Raw genomic sequence first — 21,900 nt, forward strand, 5'->3', positions numbered from 1 at the left:
GTTTGCTGTACCCAGTCTAGACGAGAGTGGGCGGGGCCTGTGCTGGAGGCGTGTTTATGCTAGCTGGCGTCATCTTGTCCCGAGGGGCCAAAACGAGCCATGTTTTGGGGCCCTCTTACTGATCACAGAGCCATCTCTCTCACAGACTGCTCAGCTCCTTCTTTCTGGAAATGAGACAGTTCTCTTCTCCTCTTCAACGATGCTGAGATGAATATTTCATTACCGACCGAGCAGCTCTGGAGAAGAGCTGATGAAGTTAGGGACTGAAACTCAAGGAAGCGGTGTTTAAAATTGCAAAACTTTCCTCTAAACCCCCAGAGCTGAGTCTGATGAGCTGCTGTCTAAAGTACAAAAGTGTCTAGAAAAGAGTCGCTGTAATACCTGAGCGGTCTAAACTCTTAATATTAAGGGGACAGTCACTAACAAACCTCAGCTAATTTTATATATATATATATATATATATATATATATATATATATATATATATTTTCTAGAGTCTGTTAAAAATTGTAAGACTATTACAGGAGATGATAGAAATTCTTCAAAACGTTTCACAGTGATCGAACTCAGAAGGTCTTATTTTAAGTTATGAGGAAGTTTGCTTCTATTCATAAAGGAGCTGTTTTTTAGATATTTCTCTGGACCCATTTGAGCTCCCGGAGGAAATCTGTGCTTTCCGTCTCATCCTGCATCAATAAGATTAGATCACTCTTTCAAAAGGAGCCTGTGGTTGTCTGTGGTGTCTTACTGGAAGAATGAGCTGATCCTATTGATTGGGAAAAAGTATGGACTCTGTCTTGGAAAAACATAATAGCTAACAAGGTTAGAGAAATCTTATTCAAACTGATACACAGATGATTTTAACCAGCTAGTGTTTCTGAAAGGTTTAAATCAGATACAAGCTGTTCTTGTTGTGGTGACTCTAATGAAGCTGATGTTTTCTGGGATTGTCCTCAAACACATCTATTTTGGTCTGATGTTAAGAGTCACGATGTGCTCCAAGGATCCCCGTGTTCTTCACCAGTATACCGCTTGGCTTCTTTAACCCATTATTACTTATTCTCTTAATTCTCTCGCTAAAAATCCTTTATTTATAGTCTTTTAAAAAGAGCTTCTAGAGTATATCCAAACCATCACCCCAGAATTTGAAGCTCTTGAAACAGTATAAATGTATTTATTTTGTTAAAGCCTTTGCTATAGAGGACAAATACCTCTACAGTTATAACTATTTATTAATATCATAACTAATACATTATTATATTTCTTCATAATGAAATATATAATAATATTTTGAGTGGATTCGCTTCAATTCAGGTGTATTTATACACTATATTTAGGAGAAGCTGATCAGTGGTGTTCATATAACAAAAAGGTTTAGTAGTAGCAGTTAGTTAACGACGTATTGATCATATGTTAACTGTGATTAATGCTAGTTTTGTGTGTTGTTTGAGGGCTGGCATCACATCTTCTCAGGTGTTTGTAAGGACTGGATCCAGACTAAAGTCCCTGAGGTCCTGATAATAAACCTGGTGACAGACGCCAACAGAGACACGGTTAGCTGCTGTTCAAAAAGCAGGAGAAAGATAACGCACAACTGATCCAGTAGAGATGGATTACAGCATGGCTGAAGACTAGTTAGGAGCCAAACCATTAGGATGCCCCCTAGGTATATGGAACTGAACAGGTAGTCGGCGTAGAGACTGTAATACTGAGGCAATATGATCATATTTTCTTGCCCTGGTAAGGACTGAGCTTTGGATTAGCTCCAACTGTTTGACCACGCTAGCTTTGAGCCCATGAACGCGTGAACGGTCACTTCGACACACTTTTCTCCGCACGCGCAAGGTGGCGCTGTCGAAGGAGAACGCGCGCACGCCGTGACGTCACGCCCAGGCGCTGCGTGCTCGCGCTATGAGCGGACGGGCGCGCTCCCGTGGTGAGTCACAGTAGAAAATGGCGAGTTTGTGCGCGAAGCGGCTCTGCGCGAACGAGAGGTTTATTATTCGCCGCGACGCGGACAGATGGAGGTCTGAACTCATCCACCGTTTGGGTAAGAGCACGTGACTCCGCCGGCCGCTTCCTTTCCTCGTTCACCCCAGCTGAAGAGTCAGGGGGTGCTAATTCCTGCAGTTAGCATGCTAACGTTAACCGTCAGAATCGGATAAACCCCGCTCATCTTTGCCTTTCGTTCATCGAGTAATCCTCGAAGATCAGCCGCGCGGTGATCTGTCGCTTTCCCGAGCGACGCCCGGGCCGTTTCTCGTCAAGATACTTCATGTAACGTTAACGATAGAGTCTGAGTGCTGTTCGGTCTGTGCGCGCTCGCGTCCGTTCGAAAGTTGTTGTTTTTAAATGCGCGCTCACGTGCAGTGCAGCGCGAGCGTGATTGACAGGTTGACGTCAGGACCGACGGACAGGTCTGTGTCCGAAAGGACAGCACGCTGAGGGCGGAAGTGCGTCATCTGCGGCGTTTGAGAGCTCCTGTGACGTCACGCGCCTCAGATCCGAGACGCTCGGTTAAAGGGAGAGTAAACCGCGAAACGAAAGCTCTCTTATTCATCACTCGCCCTCATGTTGACCTGCAAGACCTTCAGAACACTCCTTAAGATATTTCTGGTGAAAGCCGAGAGCTCTCTGTCCCTCAGCAGACAGCAAACAGTTATGTTTATCTCTCATATGCCCATTTTGACACAGAGACAGATTATGATATGTGCCTTAATTTTCTGCATTTGTTCGCCTGTCCCTATAAACTGATGTGTATTTAGATAAAACTTGCATTTTTTAGTGGAAGCAAAATAGCGTGAGGTAAGGTAAGAGTAATGTCACTTTTCTAATAGTTCTGAAGGGAGAAAAATGCTTAAAATGGTTGATCAATCAGAAGAAATCCCCGCCTTCTTAATAAAACAGCCAATCGCTGATCTGAGAGGTCAACGCATCACCGTTAGAAGTGCCGGTTGCTATAGAAACGTGTGACTTGTCTTAGAGACTTTAGTAGGAAGTAGGTAGAGCCTTTATACTTTTATTAGTCTGGTCAAAACGTTGCATTTTATCAAAGAATGATGCCGTTTCTACCTTCTTGTCTTGAGCAGGAGCGTTTCACCATAATGAAACAACACTATAGACAATAAATATGACACGATAAAGCTTTGAACGACCACTTAATGAAATGCATCGAAAACTGTCATTATAATCGTAATCCGTAGAGATGAGTCTCTAAAGACGTGTCTGTGAGGAGATGTGAGAATCCTCTTATCTTTGCAGCATGGACTCAGTAAACACTAGTTTATTAGTAAATCATTGAAATATTCCTATTGTTTTCCTCAACACATTCATGGTAACTATTTCTGCATGGATCAGCTGACCCCGTCGAGTCGCTCTCTCTCTGCAGCTCAATAGTCTTCAGAAAAGATTTAGACTTTGAGGAAGCTGCTGTTTTCAGTGGCTTCTGCATATCTAGTCATGCCAGTGAATATATGGCACTGCAGTGGCTCTATTTTGTAGTGTTAAAGTTAACGATTAATTGAAACGGTGTTTGAGTACGGAATTGACATCTCTATTTGGGATGCCTTCGGTGGCTACAGTAATATGGTGTAAAAGCTGTAAATACACGCCTGATCCACTGCGCTAGGACTGCGTTTGTTTGTTTTTTCAGTTCACTGTGTTTGTAGGTCCTGATAAACCACAAACGGCTGCTGACGGGTCACCTGACCTGCCACCATGCCCTCAAATGTCAGGAACGTGATCAGATCACTGGTTCCTCGTTCGGTTCTCCTAGGGTTGCTTATAGCGAGCGATCAAAAGCAAGCTGCTAGTGAAGCCGTATTGAATGGAAGTAGTGACAGATCTTTTCTTATGATAATTAAAACACATCCAAGCGTATTAATTATCTTTAAAAAAAAAAAAAAAAAAGCATTAAAAAAGTTATGCTTTATTAGTCAGAGGGTCTCATTTACTAATAATTGCATACGTTTTTCACGTTTTAACTCTTTCCGCCGAGCTCGTGCGTACACATGAGCTTCTTCTTAAACTAGTTCTTCTGAGTTCTTCTATATCTGCGTGAGGTTAGTGATTTGGATAACACACGCCCAAACCAGCTCCATAGAAGGGCTTTTGCTAACTTCTGTTGCTTAAACCACTATATCTATAGTGCAACAATCCTGAAGGAGGTACACATGTATGCGTTCAAAAATATTTAAGTATTCTTAACTTCTTATACTTATGGCGTTGAGATAATAAAAGCAGTGAGAAGTTTAGTTAACATGAACTAAGAATGAACAGTACTTCTACGGCATTTATTAATCTTACTCGCTTTTTACGCAAATTGCAAAGTACTTTAATGTTAGGTTGTGTTTACACTGTTAAATGTAAGCCCTGATGTGAGATTTGAAAAAGAAGGAAGTTTGGTAAAGGGCAGAATCGAACCCGGCTCGATCTCCTCAAAAATCAGTTTGGTCCGTGATTTACTGTCTACGTCTTAAGTCATCAAGTTCAATCCTCATTATTTTAACCGACGGTCATCCTGTTTTCAGGCCATTTCAAGTAGTCTAGCGACGCCCCTGGTCTAGATCCTTTTCACCCACACTGTAAACATATCTAATCATATGTAGGGTTCTTTATACGAGCTGATAAGGCCCTGGCCACGCGTGATTGAGTACATGTTTCAGTTGTTCTTGAATTTTTCTTGATGAATCATGATTTATTCGTGAAAATATGTGCGTATACATTTAGTGACTGAGAGCCAGTGTAATTGAATACTTAAGATTTAATATAATTTGATAGCATGCTCTTAATGGTTAGGATTAGGTTTGTTTTATGTTTGGTTGCAGTCTGAGCCTCAGTTGTCGATCGCCTATTTTGACATTTGTACTCCATGTATGCAAACTCAACATGAGTCGTGAAGGGGCAGTTTATTAATACTATACTACTGTTATGACCTACATTCATGTAGAAACTCGGTATAAGTTGCCAGAGAGAAATGGGTAATTTCACCAGATGAGCCAGTTAACATTTAGATAAAAACATATGAGGTCAGAAACTTATTTTACGTTACTTTTTTTGGGTTGTTGATAATTTCATGCACTTAACTTTCCACTCGTTCCAAGGGATCTGTCTTATGGACTAATTCTGCATTAGCAGTGTCTAATGGCATTTAATATTTAATGCTTTGCCTTTTAAGAGCGTTTTCACACGCTTCAAATAAATGCAATAATTTATTCTTATGCATGTGTCCTCAGTGGTCTGCTGTTGTTCTTAATCATTTTTTAACGTACTTTATTCTAAGAAACTACTTGAACATGTCTCTTTTCTTCTCAAAATAGGTCTTGACAATATCTTGGAAGTGTTTCTTGAAACACAAGTTCTGGAGGACCTCAGGCTTGTAAAAGGTATGTTCCTCAGAGATGTTATTCAGTTAGTTCAGAAATGAACACGAGGGCACTACGTCTCCTGTAACTGAAGGCAGTAAATGGAAATTTGTGTGAGGAAGCTCGTTAGGAAACGGTCTCAAATTCTCAATTAAAACCACATCATTCGCTCTTCCGTTGCAGGGTGGAAGGTATCGTGTTTATGCTTTAATAATCTGTGAAATGCGTTCAAGTGGCTTCTGCACGCCTCCTTTATCAAACACGTTTTACTGCTGTATTCACTAGGTCTGGGGGAGGAATCACGCTAATGTTGAGTTTCATAAGTCTAGGCGTATCTTTCAGTGAAGCGAATCTCCATCCGAGGCCAGAGGGCTCTCACGCAGGAGAAACCCGGGGAATGCTCTTTCTGAAAGGTGATGGAGATATCTGATTCCTGATGAGATCGCCCAGACCTAGCTATCACTAGACAAAGGTTTTATCAGATTCTCTGAAAAAAGAATATGACCTGGAAATGTTAAAGGATTTCTATTAGCTGTCCATATTTTCCTGCCGGTGGAAATGGATGGAACTTTTATTAGACGATAATGAATACACACACCTATTGTTTTTGTAGGCACTTCAAAATACTAAGAATTTGAGTGTGTTTTAAGAATCACCGCCGTGTGCTGCGTCACAGCTGCTCTGAATCAAAGCACAATCCTCCCCGGCAGCAGAAATACAGCCTTTACCCTCAAAGTGCCGTCCAGCTACTTTCTGTTTCTGAAATGTTAAAATATCCATTCAGATTTGTTCCTCCCCTGTGGTTGTATCACAGTGACAGATGCTTCAAGATTTAGACTTAATAGACTTGACTACATCTCTCCGCCAAGTCCCTTTATCCATTTAGCATGTTTTATTACGTTTTAGCTGGTTTCATCTTGATACGCTAGTTTTTATGTGGTTAACTCTTTTAAAGAGTTAAGCCAAATATAGTTTAGGAGTTTTTAGCAGAAGTAATTCTAAAAGCACGATATCATTTAGACATCATTTTTCTTGCCATGAAAATAATCCCAGAAGTTGAAAGGGTGTTAAACACAGAAGCATTATATATGTCCCTGCTGCACAACATCTTTTTGTAGATGGTCCAGTGGTCAGATGAGGGGCTATATATATATATATATATATATATATATATATATATATATATATATATATATATATATATATATATATATATATATATATATATATATATATATATATATATATATATGCGCTGTGACACTTGGACTGCTTTTATTTACCATTTCCTTTTTTATTATGAGTATTCACAAACATACTCCCTTTATACCCTTCTATAATGGCCGTGTCAGTTGATCTGTACCAGTGATGGGCTCCTCCATGTTAGTTTGTTCTGAATCAGAGCTGAGACATTTACAAGAAGTTCATCCTCTCCTCCTCAAACACGTTGAAGTAAGAGAAGAGCAGAGGGAACTTCTTAGTTACCTACACAGTCTGTATATGCTGAAATTAAAGCACGTCATCAGATTATATTTGTAAGGATCATTATTGCCTTTTCTATATCAGCATGCATTTAGCAAACTATAAGTGTATGGTTTTGCTAGAACTTTTGCGTATTTAAATGTACGAAACCTAAAAGAAGCATTATAAGGTAGAAAACAGAATGCTTGTGATCTGACAAGCGCTCGGTGCGTCCGATCTGGAAAACATGATGACGTGTGATCGCACCAATCAGAAAGCATGTGTAATTAATTAAAGCAAGTTGAAAGATTCCCTGAGAGGGGAATGCTTTCTTTTACCCTCAAACTAAATGAAAGAGATCCTGGGAGATGATCTCTGATGCAGAGTGAATGGGGGCTCACTTTAGGGCACAGTACCTGGTATCTGGCCCTTTTCTTTCAGTACCACCTCGGCTGAGGTCACTTGGTGTGTGTAAGCTCTGCTGATCACTGATTGGCCGGATCAGAGAAGACCTGCCACATTTAAACCAGCACAGCTAGCGGAGGATCGAATGCTACTGTTGTTTGAACGAGCTAGGGATCCAGCAATTAAACCGTGCTTTTAAAACAACGTTAACCCCTCGTTAAGGATCCGCTAAACCTCACAGGGTTACTCCACGTTCTCAAGACGTTTGTGTTCTCCTCAAGGTGTGTATACTATGTGCACAGCGTGATCTTCCATCTCTCAAACCAAAACAATCTTTTTCTCAGGCAACATGTAAAATCATTTAAATGATAATAAACATTATTAAAATGAATAGACTACGTAGACCTATGGATGACTTCCATCATTAGTAACCGGTTCAATCAAAGTTAATGTTAGCTGTGTATTAATAAAACTTCATTAACTTTATGTACTCTATTCATCAGAAACAACCACAGTGAACCAGTTTTTCACCATGTTTCCAAACTCTCTAGCCCAGGTCCAAAAGAAATTATATATAGAAATACTGTCACCGATGTTTACAGAGCAGAGGAGAGATGGTCTTTTATTATTATTTAGTGCTGTATTGTTGGTTAGCATTCTTTATTTCTTCTTTAAAAGCCAGCGATAAATAACACTTTAATATATAAAGTGTTCCTGTGGTTGTATACGTTAATAATGTTGTGGAATGATTAAATGCATAATAATCGTCATAATCATAAAAGCAGACAATAATCCTAAGAACTAGAATGAACACCCTTCTTTTTAAACAAACAGGAAGTGCAGACGTTGCTCTCGGTGACAGCTGAGGAGTGGATCATCAATATCATCACACCCCATTAAACAGGAAGTGATGTTAAACTGCAGTGAAAACACAAACCAATAATCACCTCAATAACATGATAAAAGTTACCTGGAGCTATATAGGGGTCTGTATGAAAAGCAGTAGTCTAAATACATGTAGTATAAATGTCACACACATTCTTTACGTATGTTCCATTACTGCTTTTAAAACCTCTAATTCATGTCTACGTTTAATGTAAGGTTTACACGTACTAGTGCAGTGAGTGTTACTAGAGTAAATGGTGACTCGTAGCCCGGTCCTGGTTGCATGAGGACAAAGTATCATTTTAACTTTAACTCAAATCATAAGTTTAACCTCTTTAGTGTTTTTGTTTTTTTGCAAGGTGAACCTTTGTAATTTTATAATAATAAAATGCTCCCCTAATGCATAGTTTATTACAAATGAGGAAACGTTTGTATAGTTTATAATCCTCTAGGGCTGCCCTCTTTCTGGTTGACTGGTAGTTGTTCGTTTGATGTATTAGTAATATAAACCATTTAAATCTTTATAATGAGCTTTTGATGGCCTACATTTCCTAGTAAGCGCTCAAGTGCATGCATAAGCTTGCCCCATCACACCAGCAGATGATTATACATGTTCCTGGGAAAAACTGATTAACATTTTATATCAGTGACGCTGTGTGCATGTCATATAGGGGTTGATGAACGATAGGAGAGCATTTGAATGACTTCACCAATGTGTTCAGTTATTTTTAAAAGACTAATACAATTAGTCAACAAATGGTTAGTTGACTGTTAAGGGGCGGCCCTATAATCCTCATTCATCATTAAAACAGCAGGTTCTGTGTCTCGTGACGTGTGCATGCTGCTTCGTGATCCGTGATGGTGATCTCCCTCATGTCTTATGGGTTCTGCGCTCTTTTGAGAATGTTTGGATGCGTGGGAACTTGTCTTTTTCATTAGACTCTCCTTATTTCAGGGGAGAAGACTTTGCTTTAATAAACTTTTGCACTGCCGTTTTTTGTTACTGTTGTAAAAACTCTAAAAAATAAATTATACCAGAACGATTGGGCTCCATTTGATGCAGTTAGTTTGGAGAAACGGCATGGATAATGCACTTTCTGCAGAAGCTCACTTTTTGTTCTTTGTTTAGATGCATTTGCAACATCAAAATATATGAATATAAATTACATTGTATTATCCTAAACTTGAATATAAATAATATATGAATATAAATCTATTGCTAGGGCCGCCCTATTTAAGGATTGTTCTGGTTTACTAGTCACTTGTTTGAAGCGTTACTCTGGTAATCTCACATTTATTAATAAACCATTGAAATCATTATAATAAACCTTTAACTGCCTACATGGCCTTACTTGCTACAGTTTACCGGCTGAGGCTATTGAATATGAAAGTGTCAGGTAAAAACAGAGAGAAGACTGAATTAACATTAAGAATTCATTGATAAACGACTGCCTTCTTTTGTTTTTTGACTTTGTCTTCAACTCTGACTTAACATATCTGCTTTAGGGAAATATATTCTCAGATTATGTAATCTGTAAAAACACAGGCACATGTGTTTTTATAGATTACATAATCTCAGAATATATTTTCCATTTAAATTGGTTCCTTTGAAAGTAGACATTTCACTTTCTATAGAAATATTTTTCTGTACAGCAAGTATACAGACTTTCTTGTTCAAGTACACAGAAATCGAGACTTCTAAATAAAATGGCCAATCCCTGATCTGTGAAGTCGGCACATCACCGCATCTGTCGTTAGAAGTTCTGGTTGCTATAGAAACAGTCAGCTTTCTGAGATGTGGGTTTAGATGTGCACTGGCTGATCACCCCTGAGAAATAAGCTTTTTGTAGCTCTATTTTAGCAAAAGAAACAACAATTATTGCACAGGTGTTGTCATTTCATTTGGTGATTTACAAATATCTGAGATTTAATTGCAAGCTTAGTGAACAGTTTGGGAGAATTTGATGTTTCCCAATACAAAGAGATTGGAGCTGCGCTTGGATGCCCAGGAGGCGCTTCAAAGATGGTCGCCGAGTGACATGACGTGTCTTAAAGAGACTTTGACACAATGCAGCGCTCCGCTCACAAATGCTGTTTTATCAGGCATTACATGCTAAATGAAATAAAAATGACATCCAAAGAGAGTCAGGTTCCTTCAGAATTCGGATTCCACGGACCAGCCCTTAACGATCTGTCCGTCATGGGCTGATTGTTGAGTATAAGGCATAAACTGCGATTTTGTCATTTACATGTTGTCAGTGAAGCACAGTTCTGTGATCAGCAGTAAATATATAACCGAATTTAAGACAAACTCATACTGCCAGCAGAAGAAACGCAGGCAATCCCTATAGATCCAGCTGAAGAAACTGAAGATTTTCTGAACTCGTTCATTCAACATTACAAGGACTGTGAAATAAGCAAGTGTGAGGATCATGCACTGTTAGTCAGTAAAGCCAGTTCTGTGGTTGTCAGTGAACTACGGTTCTGTGTAGTAAATGCTGTTCCACCTGAAAGCAGGTGATGGAGATTTACTAAGAGAAACGGCTTTACTGACAAGATGGGCATGACTGTCATATTTAATACATTGTGCAGCCCTAAAATTTAAGTCTAGACCACTGTCTTTCTAGAATAGGTGATGAGAGTTGTACACACAAAGACACTTTCTGGTTATCGCCTACTTGTGCAGTGCTGTTACTTGCTGAAACGGTTTGAGCTGATCCTGATATTTAATACCCTGAAATGAATCCAAATCCCAATCCACCTGCTCAACATTGAACTAAGAAACAGATGCCATGCACTTAGCAGCTATGTACCTTCATGAACTCTTTTTGAGCAATGTTGTGTGGGCACTTTCCCACCAAGGGAAACCCATTTCGACATGGATACTTCAGGTTGGTTGTGAGCCCTGTATCTCACCTGGTTACCCGTTGATGGCAAAATTACTTTGCCCAGAAACACTGCTCAAAATATTTCTTCGTATATTGAAAGCACTCCAATTCTAAAATCCAAAGAAATTTGTAAAAAGGTCTGTTATTCCGTATGTCTAGTCCAGTTGGATGATCAACATGACCAATTCAAAACATCTGGTCCAGCCAATGTTACTAGACCAAAGGGTTCAACGTTACAACCAAAACAATATCCTCTTTGAGCTGGCTGTCAGAGGATGCTTTTGATTTGATTGTTTGCATTTTAACTTTGACAAAGTCATGCTTCCCAACATAGAGAGCTAGGTAGACTGTAAAATTTGTAGGGTTTTTTTTTTTCTTTTTTTTTCCAAGTTCCCTTTCTTGCACACACAGTTGAATTTTGCCTCTTCTTTTGGATCCACAGATTGTAAGCCTGCAAGTGTGTCAAATTGGTCATTTGATGAAAATTGTCTTTTCTGCTGCTTAAGACGAGAAAAAGTGAAGGTAGTTTTTTTTTTGTTCATTTACACTTTCCCCCCTTTTCCTGATATGTCAAGACACCTTGGAAGAACCGCTTTGATCTTTTTTTCTTTTTTTACCTTAGGCTGTCTGTTTTTCCTATACTAGCTATAATATTGATCTAAGTCATGTGGATACAGTGCTTTTATTGATTTAGCATTTTCAATGTTAATTTCCTTTTCCATGATTTTGGAATAAATTAAGTTGCATGTATGTTTAAGTATGTAAAACACACACCTCAACCCTTCACTCTCTTTGTATTTTCCTTCTTTGAACAGGAACATGTAGTTGCACTCAACAAACAAATTGTGGAAAGTGGGGGGAAACCTTTACTAGGTAAAGATCCTTCTAATATCAACAGACTTGAGTGGCAGTCAGAGGAATTTCTGAATGCAGTGTTACACAGGAAAGGTGAGCATAAAAGCACAGTCCGTCGTTTGTTTGAAAATGAACTGGTGCTTTTTAGTGTTTGAAATGAGTGCAACTTTTGCTGTACTTAGTGTTACTGGTACTGTCCAGAGTAAGTAAATTGAATAATCTCTCTTTTAATGTGCATTTAGCAGAGGTATAATAGTTTTATTTACCCCAAGCCAGAATTTTCCTTTCTAGTCTGTTCTATTTCCAGGACATTCAATAAAGTCATTGTCAACTGTTTTCAGGCTTTGATAATTATTTTATTCTGTGCTTCACTTCATTTTAATAACATGCTTAATTGCACTGTCAACAGAATACACACCAAGAATTCCAGATCCACACATCCCCGTGGTGGCTTGTGGTATCTTACAGCAGATGATTAATGAGTTGGCTTCATATTATACCTCAAGAAACAACTGCTCTCAGGATTCCCTTCAAAACAATGGAAAAAAGGACCAAAGCATTCTGAAAACTAGCTGTGTCACTTCATCCACTGCTGTCAAAACAGAATCTGTTGCTTCTGCTCAGAAAAAGTTCATCATGGTGGACCAAGATGCCCCTTTGGACCTCTCTCTGAGAAAGATCAAAGTGGAGGATACTGAGCAAGGTGCAGTATAGAATTATAAAAATGTAAAGAGCTACTAGGTAAAAAGAAATGGGTTTTAATTTTTAAATATTTGTGTCTTTTAAGATGGAGTTCTTGATCTTTCGACGAAGAAGAATTTTAACAAAGGCCATACATCTTTAAGGAATTCTCAAGCCAGCCCAACTACACATTTGGTCAAAAGGTAGATCAGGATATATACAGTCTCTTTTTACCAGGTTTATATTATTTGCTTATCACATATCAACACCTTTTCGGTATTTTACAGTTGAGAATGTGTCTCTTATATTTCTAATTTCTTGCCTGATCTTTCAGGGACTCCATTGACCTGAGTCTTGCTCAAGTAAAAGATCTACAGTCTGTGAACACTTTGGAACAGTTCATGTCAAGGCTGTGTTTGCAGCACCAGCACCAAATAGTTGATGCATTAGGCTTCCTACAAAGCGAAGTCAAGACTGTGGCTGCGTCCAACCATTTCCAAGCAGCCACTCCGGATTTGTCTGAGAAGCAGGCGACAACCAGCTGCAGTTATGCATCTTTTGAAACCAGCTCTGAGATTCAGCAGTCTGAGAGAACATGCTCCGTGGAAGCTGCTGTGAGCATTAGTAAGACTCATGAGTCATCTGTAGTCACAAACATTCAAAAACCTACTGCAGAGATGTTAAAGGCTGATGTTTCTACTATAGCACTGGGAATGACTGAAAAACATGAGCTTGGCAAAGTGGACATTTTGTCATCTGCATCTTGTGGAACAGGTATTGATAGTGCAAATGTAAGTTCTGCAACAGAAATGTTTGTCATGACAAAGGCAACTACTGATAATCCAGGATTAAAAACAGTGTTAGGTTCAAGCATTCAGCAAATTCAGAAGTGTCTATGCAGTACGGAGCGATGCTTGCCAACTTGTACTACAGTGTCTGATCATGCAGATATGTTAAAATACTCACAGAAATGCTTTGCACAAAATGAAGATGTTGATGCTGTTGTAAAACCCTCCACAATTCAAAAGACGTCAAATGTTGTTGTACCAATATCTCCAAGAACAGCCAGGAAAAGCAGAAAAGTTTCTTGCCTCATACAAAGGAATAGCTCTTTAAGTTATCTCATAAATAATTCCGATAGCCATTGTGACCTAGTTTATATTGGAAAATCAATTACAGAATGTCAGCCTCAGTCTCGAAATCGACTGCATCCACGACAAAATGCCCGAAAGAGCACAAGGGGGCACAAATATGTGGAGGAGTACTTGGAACTTAAAACAGTCCGTACCTTAGCTGGTAAATCGATAAGAGATTCCAGTGGGAATTGTCCAGCTCGTATGCCAGACTTATACACCTCAGTGACTCCAAAGCAGGTCCTTTCTACGTCTGGCAGTGTACCTCTAGTAAACACACCTTTTGCAGGGGATTGCATGAAAAATGCAATTCCAAAATTACCATCGGAGCAGATGGCAGAGAATGAAATGCCAGGAGATGTCGTAAAAGTAACAAGTCTGGGTCTGATGGTGGAAACCAGTCAGACGGGTAAAATTGAAAGTAATGGCCAAGTATTCAGTGAACTGTCAGGTAATCAGAATGGATTAACCATGCAACCAGATTTGATCTCAGAAAAACGCATTGACGCGGTAGAAGAAAGCCCCGAAATGACAGAACTCACTGTACAGAAAAACGGATGTGATTCCCAAATTGGGCCCGTGCCAGAAGAGGTGGTGTGTGGTACAGAAAGAAAGGCTGATTGTGAGGATAAATCATTGGAGCCATCACTGATCCATGTGTCGCCTAACATGGCCAAAGAGTGCTGTACTAAAGTTGACATAGAACAGCGAAATGAAAGGGAAATAAAACCCCCTGTGGAAACTGAGACTGCAGCAGTTGTCCAGGAACAATCCGACTCATCAGAAAAAAGGGCAAACACTGAGGAGGATGGAGGTGCTCAGAAAGAAGTTGTACATGACACTAAAAGTGATCTCCAAACAGAAAGCTCTTCTGAACTACCAGTGACGAATCAAGAGGATTCAGCTGTGTCCAGCCTAACTGAAGTCTCTACTGTACAACTACTTCTGAAATGCAAAGAGAAGGACATGGATCTGCATACTTCAAAAGTTGTCAATGCAAAACATGCAGCACCCTCAGACAGATGCTTGCGTAGTAGAAGTAAAGGCAATGTTGACATAACAAAAGACTCTATGAAGTGTGGTGCTTCTGAACTTGATCATGCCAATGATAAAAGTCCAAAGGCTCATTCTACTGAAACAAATGCACATACTGAGCAGGAGCCTGATTTGAAAGCTGTAGACATTCTTGAAATGGCACAGGAGCTCCCTGCTGCCAAAACTTGTAATGGGCTAGTTGTGGAGCATGCAGTCAAATCAAGACCGAACTCAAGAACTGCAACCGCTGTTGGGAGAGATGAGCATCCAAGTCCAGGTGTCGAAGTCAATAATGATTTACCAAGTGTTTTGTCACCTGAGGTTCTTCCAGAGACTGTGAACACCGTTTCCACCCCAGAGAATGAAAAGCACCACAAACTGAACAATCAAGCCTCTGAAAGCACTGAAAAAATGCCACTTAGAAACAAAACTAGTCCCGTTGACTGTTCACCTATAAAAAAGTCCCCACCAAGCTCTGAAAATATGCTTTTGAGAAGCAGAAGTAACAATGAAGGGACTTTAAGTAGCAAATTGATCAGTCTGACAGAGGGCCATTCAGAGAAGCAGGGGCAGAAACCTTTAAGAAATGGCAGCTCTATTAGTGAGCAGGCATCTAATAGAGATTTGTGTACATTTTCAGAGGCAGTAACACATATGCCTCTACGCAGCAGAACTGTTAGCTCAATTAAACCGACTGTTACTAAAGATTCTCCTGTTAAAATTTCCAGTAAAAGTTTTATCAGTGAACAACCTGTCAGTTCTCACTCTAGTACTACCTGTAGTAAAAAAACTGAAGCCAATGGGCACATGCCCTTAAGAAGCAGTGGCAGTTTAATTATAGAACAGCCCCATAACAACAAATCTGCTCCTGTAGATGCATCAGAAAGCCCTGGACGCATGTCGTTGAGAAGAGGGAATGTACCGAATACTGACAATTCCTGTGGCTTAACAACAATAACAACAACCCCTAATAGAAATAAACGTCCTCTGAGACAGCTAAGGGTTTCAACGTCAAGTGGGGAAGCTGAAGAAAGCCCCTTGAGTTCAAAACTTAAAATCCAAAATCAAAAGCATGTGGAGGCCCAAATAAGAGGCTCATTGAAGTTGCCAGATGACTCTCTTCGCATTGCTAGTGTTCAGACCACCGAACCTCTTGTTTGCAGTCCCCCCAAATTTTTGGAGGCACTAAGGGGGGAAAAACACCAGCAGTTAATTTCAAATTTAAATACAAAGTTTGATAAAATGCACAAAAGTTGGGTTCCAATGGACAAGGAGGGTCAGCCTGCACCAAAACCCAAAAACAAGGCAGATAGGCTCAAAGAAATCTGGAAAAGCAAACGTAGAGTACGAAAGTCAAGGCCGTTGGAACAACAAAAGTTATCCCCTGTGCAAATGCTATTCATGAAGCCCTTTGACTTGTCTAGTATCTGCAGGTGGTTCCTGCAGTCGACTGAAACCAAATCTCTTGTAATTGTTAAGAAGGTCAATACCAGACTTCCATCTGAAACGCAGTTGTGCTTTCACTCTTCGGCAGCAGGAGCAGGGTCCTCTCACGGGATATTTCCGAGCCTCCAGGCCGAACGGTTGAAGAAGCACCTGAAAAAGTTTGCTATTGCGTCACCTGTGAAGAACAACCCCAAGAATCAAAGGCTCCTCTCCAAAGCTTTAGGTCAGGGTATTTCTGCGATGAAGAGTAAAGAAAAGCACGAACCGACGACTGCCACACGAATCTGTACAAAGGCACAGAGTCTTGCTGGAGTGACGCTGGCGCAGGCTCCCGAGAGCCTTGTCCCGACCACAGGCAGTGTGAAAAATCCAGCGAGTGCTAGAATTCTTCGGAAATATTCCAACATGCGTGAGAAGCTTCAGGTTCAGCAAAACAAGAAATGCAAAGAGAAAACTTTCAAAGGTGTTCATTTGAAGGCGACAATAATTCCAAAGAAAGCCAACAAACAAAAACTGCCGACACGTAAAGGGTCAAAGTGTGTGGTCGTTCAGAGGATCTCATCTCTGACCAAGACGGCAAAAACGAACTCTGCCCTCAAACAACAAGCTTTGAAAAGGAACAAAGACGGTGCCCCTCCGAAGAGGTTGCAGGCACTCACGAGAATGGCAAAAGCCATCGGTGAGAATGCCTCAACAAACACCTCGAGTAAAAAACAGATACCGATCAAAACCGGAACTGATAAAGCACAGCAAATAAAAGCAAGTCTGACTAAAGTTGACACAAAGAAACCGGTGTCTCAAAAAGGCCCTAATAATTTAGAATCGCAATCTTTAGATGTGGACGTTAAACCTCTGACTTCGGAAGACCAAGTGTTAACTAGGTCTCAAAGAAAGATGGAGGGCACCCTTTCACAGACCTCCTCTCCCAAATCTCCCACAAAGCGAGGCTCGGAACCACTGGTCACTCCCACAAAACGTACTAGGACCTCAAAACCTTGAAAAATGTGTACAGGAGTACTAGAAACTCATGTAGAAATGTTTCATAAGAACAAGGGGTGCTTTTCAGAAAATAATTTTTGAAGCTATTTTTTTAAAGCTTGCCAGCACATTTTCAGAGCTTTGAATTTGTCGTCTGAGAAAGATGCGTCTTTGTTAGTTAGTTTTGGGCAAAATATTTTCCAGAGTTTGTTCTTTTAAGTGTCAATCATTTTTCCAATTATGCTTAAAGAAACGTATTTGTTTGTTATGGGGGAAAAAACTTTTTTTCTTGATAGAGCCATTAATGTAAAAAAGAAGTCAAGAAATAAAAGTTCTTAATGGGGCATTTTAAATATGGGTTATAAATAACCCAGTAACTTGCTTGTTTGTTTGACCGTTACATTGTATAGCTTATTATTATTATTATTACAACAGCTTGGACTTTTGAACCAGATATTATTTAAGGAATGATCCACAGTTCTAAAACAATTAATAATTTTAGCTAATTAAAGTGGCTTTGTAACCTGAATAATGTGCCTTTTTCTTATCTGTATTTATAAGTGATTGAGGTTGCCTCAATAAAGCCTCATTCATTTTGCACATAGATGAGACATTTGTCCCAAACTTCTTCATATTTACTTTTATTCTAAATTGAACTTCAGGGCTGTATAAGACAAAATTGAATTTAAGAATGTCGTAGTTAATATTTTCAGTCTAGCGTTATTGTTTTGTTCCTCCTCTTAGAGGGAGGCCATACGTACTGTATGCACAAGTTTCTAGATTTGTTTAAATTTAATGTTCTCAAATATTCATAAAAAGACAGTTTTATAAAGAAAACTATGCAAGATTACGTGTTTTCTAAAACTGGATTAATTGGCTGGGAAATGTTGGGGGGTTTGGCTAGTTGGAGATGACCATAAGAAGTTAAATGTATGTGATGTCGGTGTGTAATGTGTTTTTAACCCCCAGCTTACTCATTATTAGTAATTTATAAAATGGTATATGTTAATGTTATGTCTTTTCCTTTTTTGACTTTGAAACGTTCTGAAATGTAGTCTCCATATACCATCACAGGACTGAAGAACGTAGCCCATTTATATGGTTTGAGTTGCGCAAGTAGGATATATTTATATATAAAGGTGAATCAACTTGCTTTGATTTTTATGCATTTTGTCTTTTGTTAGGGCATTTTTGAGGGGTTCCAATATTTCATTAAATAAGGAGCGAGTCTGGATAAGAATCTGAAGTGTGTGAATAAGGTAAAGAAGAGCAAAGGTTATATTAACAATGCTGGCTTCTACGTGCATTGTTAATATATGTATACAACAGGAAATATATGTAGAGTGAATCATTAATATTTGTTTGGTTTGTTTGTTTTATTGCCTTTTCAGTGCTTTGTTTGTGCCATGAACCACATTGTTTAAGCTTAAACATTTTTATAGTTTTGATAAAGCAGACGTAGACACTCGTATAATCACACATTTTAATGAATGAAAAAGGAGGAAGTTCAGTAAACATTTTGGTGGCGCTACTTACATTCGGAGTAACTGCAGTTAGTCAATGTAACTATCAACGTAACATCAGAAGAATAAACAGCAAGAGCTCTTAAATGTTCTATATGCAACAGCGACAGTATCTTTCACAATAAAGTTTCTTGAGTTCATGACGCGATGGTTGTGACTGGCACAAAGTTAGCTCAGACCCATGCAATCTACATGAAAAGTCTGTAACCCTTTCCAATGATTTGTCTGCACTGAAGCAATGACATTGACGTTAACTTTCATTCCCAGTACCTCAGTGTACAATAAGAGCAATAAGTATCCACAAAAGTGAAACAAAACCTTGTGGAGAAACCAACCATGTGGTACAACGAATGTATGGAGGATTAAATTACTGCTAGTTCTCATCGTAAGCAAGTAGTTTGTTTTGGTCTGCGCTTAGTCACAGAAACCGTCGGGCTATTGACTTGCTCTTTATTATGAGGACTGGATAGTAGCTACCCTTATTAAATGCCTTGTCTTGACCTCTTTTTCCTCTCTGCTTTATTACAACTCAAAATAAGCATACTCATAAATGAAATTTCAGCTTTCTATCTGGACTGGCTTAAAATAAATAATTACAAAATCAACCACAAAGATATTTTAAATGTGGTATTCACATGGAAGACAACATTTACAATCAAAAAAACCCAAAAAAACCTTCCAAAACAAATCGACACTGGCTCCTATTACAATAAGGCTAATAGGCTAGTAATTATCTATGCTTTTGGCCAGTTTCAAACCACTGTAGCCTGCATAAGCAATGACCGAATAAAACACCAAAAGTTACCGAATTTCACACTGCTGTTTGATAGTAAAATCCCGAAAACACAAATTTATTCTTTAACATATAAAAATACTATACCAAAATGAAATACAAATATATATTAGAATCTGTTAAGCATTTCTGTATAAAGTGAAGGTCTAGGGAGTTAGGAAAAGGAAATCAACGCGAAAAAAAATAAACACCCACCGAAATTAAATGAAATAAGCCAAACTGCACTTATTTATGTTTTAATCCTAGGACGATGTTCATGGCAATTTGCAAACCTTCATGAACGCAGTAGCTTGCAGAGGTAATACTGTAGGAATCAAAAAGAGAACTTGGTGGAATCTGGGAAATCGTTACGGTTACATCCGCGGGAGAATTGTCACTTCGACGAGTACAGAGTACAGTGTTGTGGTCATAACCCATAGTCATATTGTACCCCTCAAACAGTTTCAACACTGACCAATATAAAAACTGCAGTGGCGTTGCATATTTAGCAGTGTTTCGATAAGCGATGTTCTATTTTCTGCTCAGCAGTACTAATATTAACCACAATCCAGACATCACATGACAATGAGCATGCATCTTAGAAAACGGTGCGATGAGATCTATCTAGCGCTTGACTTCAGCTCTCCCTTACATTCTGTAGAGTTCTCTGTTTGAGGTAATGGAATGACAAAACACTATATGGAATAGATCGAATGGATCCTTTTATTGGACTTTGATTTTCTTCAGCTGTCTCGATCTATCGAAAGTCAAGACATAGTAAAGAAGCTCCCCTCCAACAACGTAACTCTATGTTATGGCACCAGGAGCGCCGCAGAGCTCTTCACACGTTCGCATGGAAGGCTTCTGGGTATTTTTGGCCCCCATGTCGTTTATATAGGATGTCATATTTGCAGTGGAATTGGGTCAGGGACGCATGGAAGAGTCCCGTGTGCCACCCGTAACACAAAATGACTGGAAATATCTGGTAAGACAGCATGTCGTTCCATGCACGTCTTGGTTTTATTTGACCAGCATGTCTCTGATGATGCATTCTTCCATTTATCATACATATAGTTTTATTCAGGCATGGTGGAAATGTGGATGTTCCTTTCGTCACCATTTTGGAGCCTTATGTGCTCAAATACACGTCCTGCACTGCAGAGAGAGTCAAAAAGACCATCATTTTCTTCTAATACTTGACTACTGTCCTGCTTTTGGGCTGAAACAAGCCAGGGGCCACCTCGCTCGCCTTCCTCTCAGCAGACTTGGTGTTATTTTACCTTTCTGAGACCTTACCAAAGGACAAAAAGGGGTTGGAATTTCGGCTGTGGCGGAAATATAAAGGGTTGGGGTGGTGGGGGGGGGTATGTCTCTGTATACCCAATGAAAGATGAAATCTACTTCTGTTGACTTTTTGTGATGGCTCTTTCTGCGGTTCTGTCAGACTGTGATGAGGTGGTGATGCTAGTGGTTGTGTTCTACATGCACCCCACACAGCCACACTTGATGGTCTTTTCAACCTCCTCGCTGAAGGACGTGCCATCGCTGCACTCGAAAGTGTATTTCCTGCGCTTCATCCTTTGACTGGCACAGCAGGAGCCGGTGTCGCAGGCACCACTGCACTCCACCCATGACACCATGCGTGTGGTCTGACAGATGGTGTAACCACGCTGGACCTGGTAGAAGTCCCGCACTGGCTCACCGTGGCACTCGGACTCTAAAACAGAAGAAACCGCATATAAGTCAAATGGCCAACAGACAGCTAGTAATACCAAAGAAATGTAACTAACCCTCTGGTATTGTTTATTTGGGAGTCACACTTTTGTTGCTCGCATTTCAAAACCGATCGGAGGCCATAATATGGAGCAATTCCATATTTGTAAAATGGTTATAGTATATTTTATTTTCCTTTTTTTATTTCTTATTTTGCACTTAATGTCATGAATTATTATTCATATCTACATTTTGGGCTATTGTGTGTATAAAATAAAATAAAAAATAAAGCAAAAGTATTTAAAATCCATTTAATTGGGGCAAATTTTTCCACCTTATGGATATAAAAAAATACTGGGGGGAAGAAATTTTTTGCATTTTGGAACTTTATATTCGGTCTAAAATAACCAAACAATACCAGAGTGTTACTGCAACGTGCCATGCTTTATCTCATCAGAAACAGAATGCCTGATAATGAGCATACGCCCGAAGGGTTGAGCTTATATCTTACCCTTGTCGCATAACTCTCCACTGTAGCCCACCTCACAATGACAGTAAGCATCTCCCGTGTCAGATATCTGACAGTGACCGTGTTTGCATTGAAGCTTTCTGCATGGATTGAAGAGCTCTTCCTGCTGGTTGCACAGGGCTCCATGAAAACCCTCCTGGCATTCACAGCGATATGACTGCATGTCCATGGGAATACATCTCCCATGGACACACCTGCGTAAAGCAAATGAAAGAATTGCAGCATTAGTTGTT

The 21,900-nt window shown here is 39.5% G+C and overlaps 2 protein-coding genes across 4 annotated transcripts in view; one reads left to right on the forward strand and one right to left on the reverse strand.

The window, feature by feature from the left end:
- The first annotated feature begins 1,297 nt into the window (after window positions 1–1,297).
- wu:fc17b08 lies at window positions 1,298–19,153 on the forward strand. 3 transcript variants are annotated; one of them, XM_043255112.1, is made up of 7 exons: window positions 1,298–2,050; window positions 5,319–5,384; window positions 11,445–11,524; window positions 11,818–11,950; window positions 12,267–12,560; window positions 12,645–12,741; window positions 12,873–19,153. In XM_043255112.1, exons 1-7 carry the CDS (start codon window positions 1,954–1,956, stop codon window positions 17,149–17,151), a joined length of 5,046 nt encoding a protein of 1,681 aa, XP_043111047.1. In that variant the 5' UTR covers window positions 1,298–1,953; the 3' UTR covers window positions 17,152–19,153. The 3 variants fall into 3 exon arrangements, with proteins under 3 accessions (XP_043111047.1, XP_043111048.1, XP_043111049.1); XM_043255113.1 differs by lacking the exon at window positions 11,445–11,524 and having other exon boundaries at window positions 1,975–2,050; XM_043255114.1 differs by lacking the exons at window positions 1,298–2,050; window positions 5,319–5,384; window positions 11,445–11,524; window positions 11,818–11,950; window positions 12,267–12,560 and having other exon boundaries at window positions 12,663–12,775.
- The window catches only part of slit1a (slit homolog 1a (Drosophila)), a 53,122-nt gene continuing 49,821 nt past the window's right edge, over window positions 18,600–21,900 (reverse strand). Inside the window, exons 36-37 of the mRNA XM_043255117.1 lie at window positions 21,650–21,861; window positions 18,600–21,142 (exon numbers count right to left, since the gene is read on the reverse strand). Coding sequence (XP_043111052.1) covers window positions 20,904–21,142; window positions 21,650–21,861 — 451 coding nt within the window. The 3' untranslated portion in view covers window positions 18,600–20,903. The remainder of the gene's footprint in view (window positions 21,143–21,649; window positions 21,862–21,900) is intronic.

This window comes from Puntigrus tetrazona, chromosome 13 (assembly GCF_018831695.1).
Source record: "Puntigrus tetrazona isolate hp1 chromosome 13, ASM1883169v1, whole genome shotgun sequence".
Classification (NCBI taxonomy): Eukaryota; Metazoa; Chordata; class Actinopteri; order Cypriniformes; family Cyprinidae; genus Puntigrus; species Puntigrus tetrazona.

What these genes read in the sequence shown, in the direction of transcription:
- wu:fc17b08 (XM_043255112.1), top strand. Translation starts at nt 1,954, where the DNA reads ATGGCGAGTTTGTGCGCGAAGCGGCTCTGCGCGAACGAGAGGTTTATT. An exon ending in GGACCTCAGGCTTGTAAAAG is followed by an intron (nt 5,385 to 11,444) that starts GTATGTTCCTCA and finishes TTGGATCCACAG; the next exon opens with ATTGTAAGCCTGCAAGTGTG. An exon ending in TAAGACGAGAAAAAGTGAAG is followed by an intron (nt 11,525 to 11,817) that starts GTAGTTTTTTTT and finishes TTCTTTGAACAG; the next exon opens with GAACATGTAGTTGCACTCAA.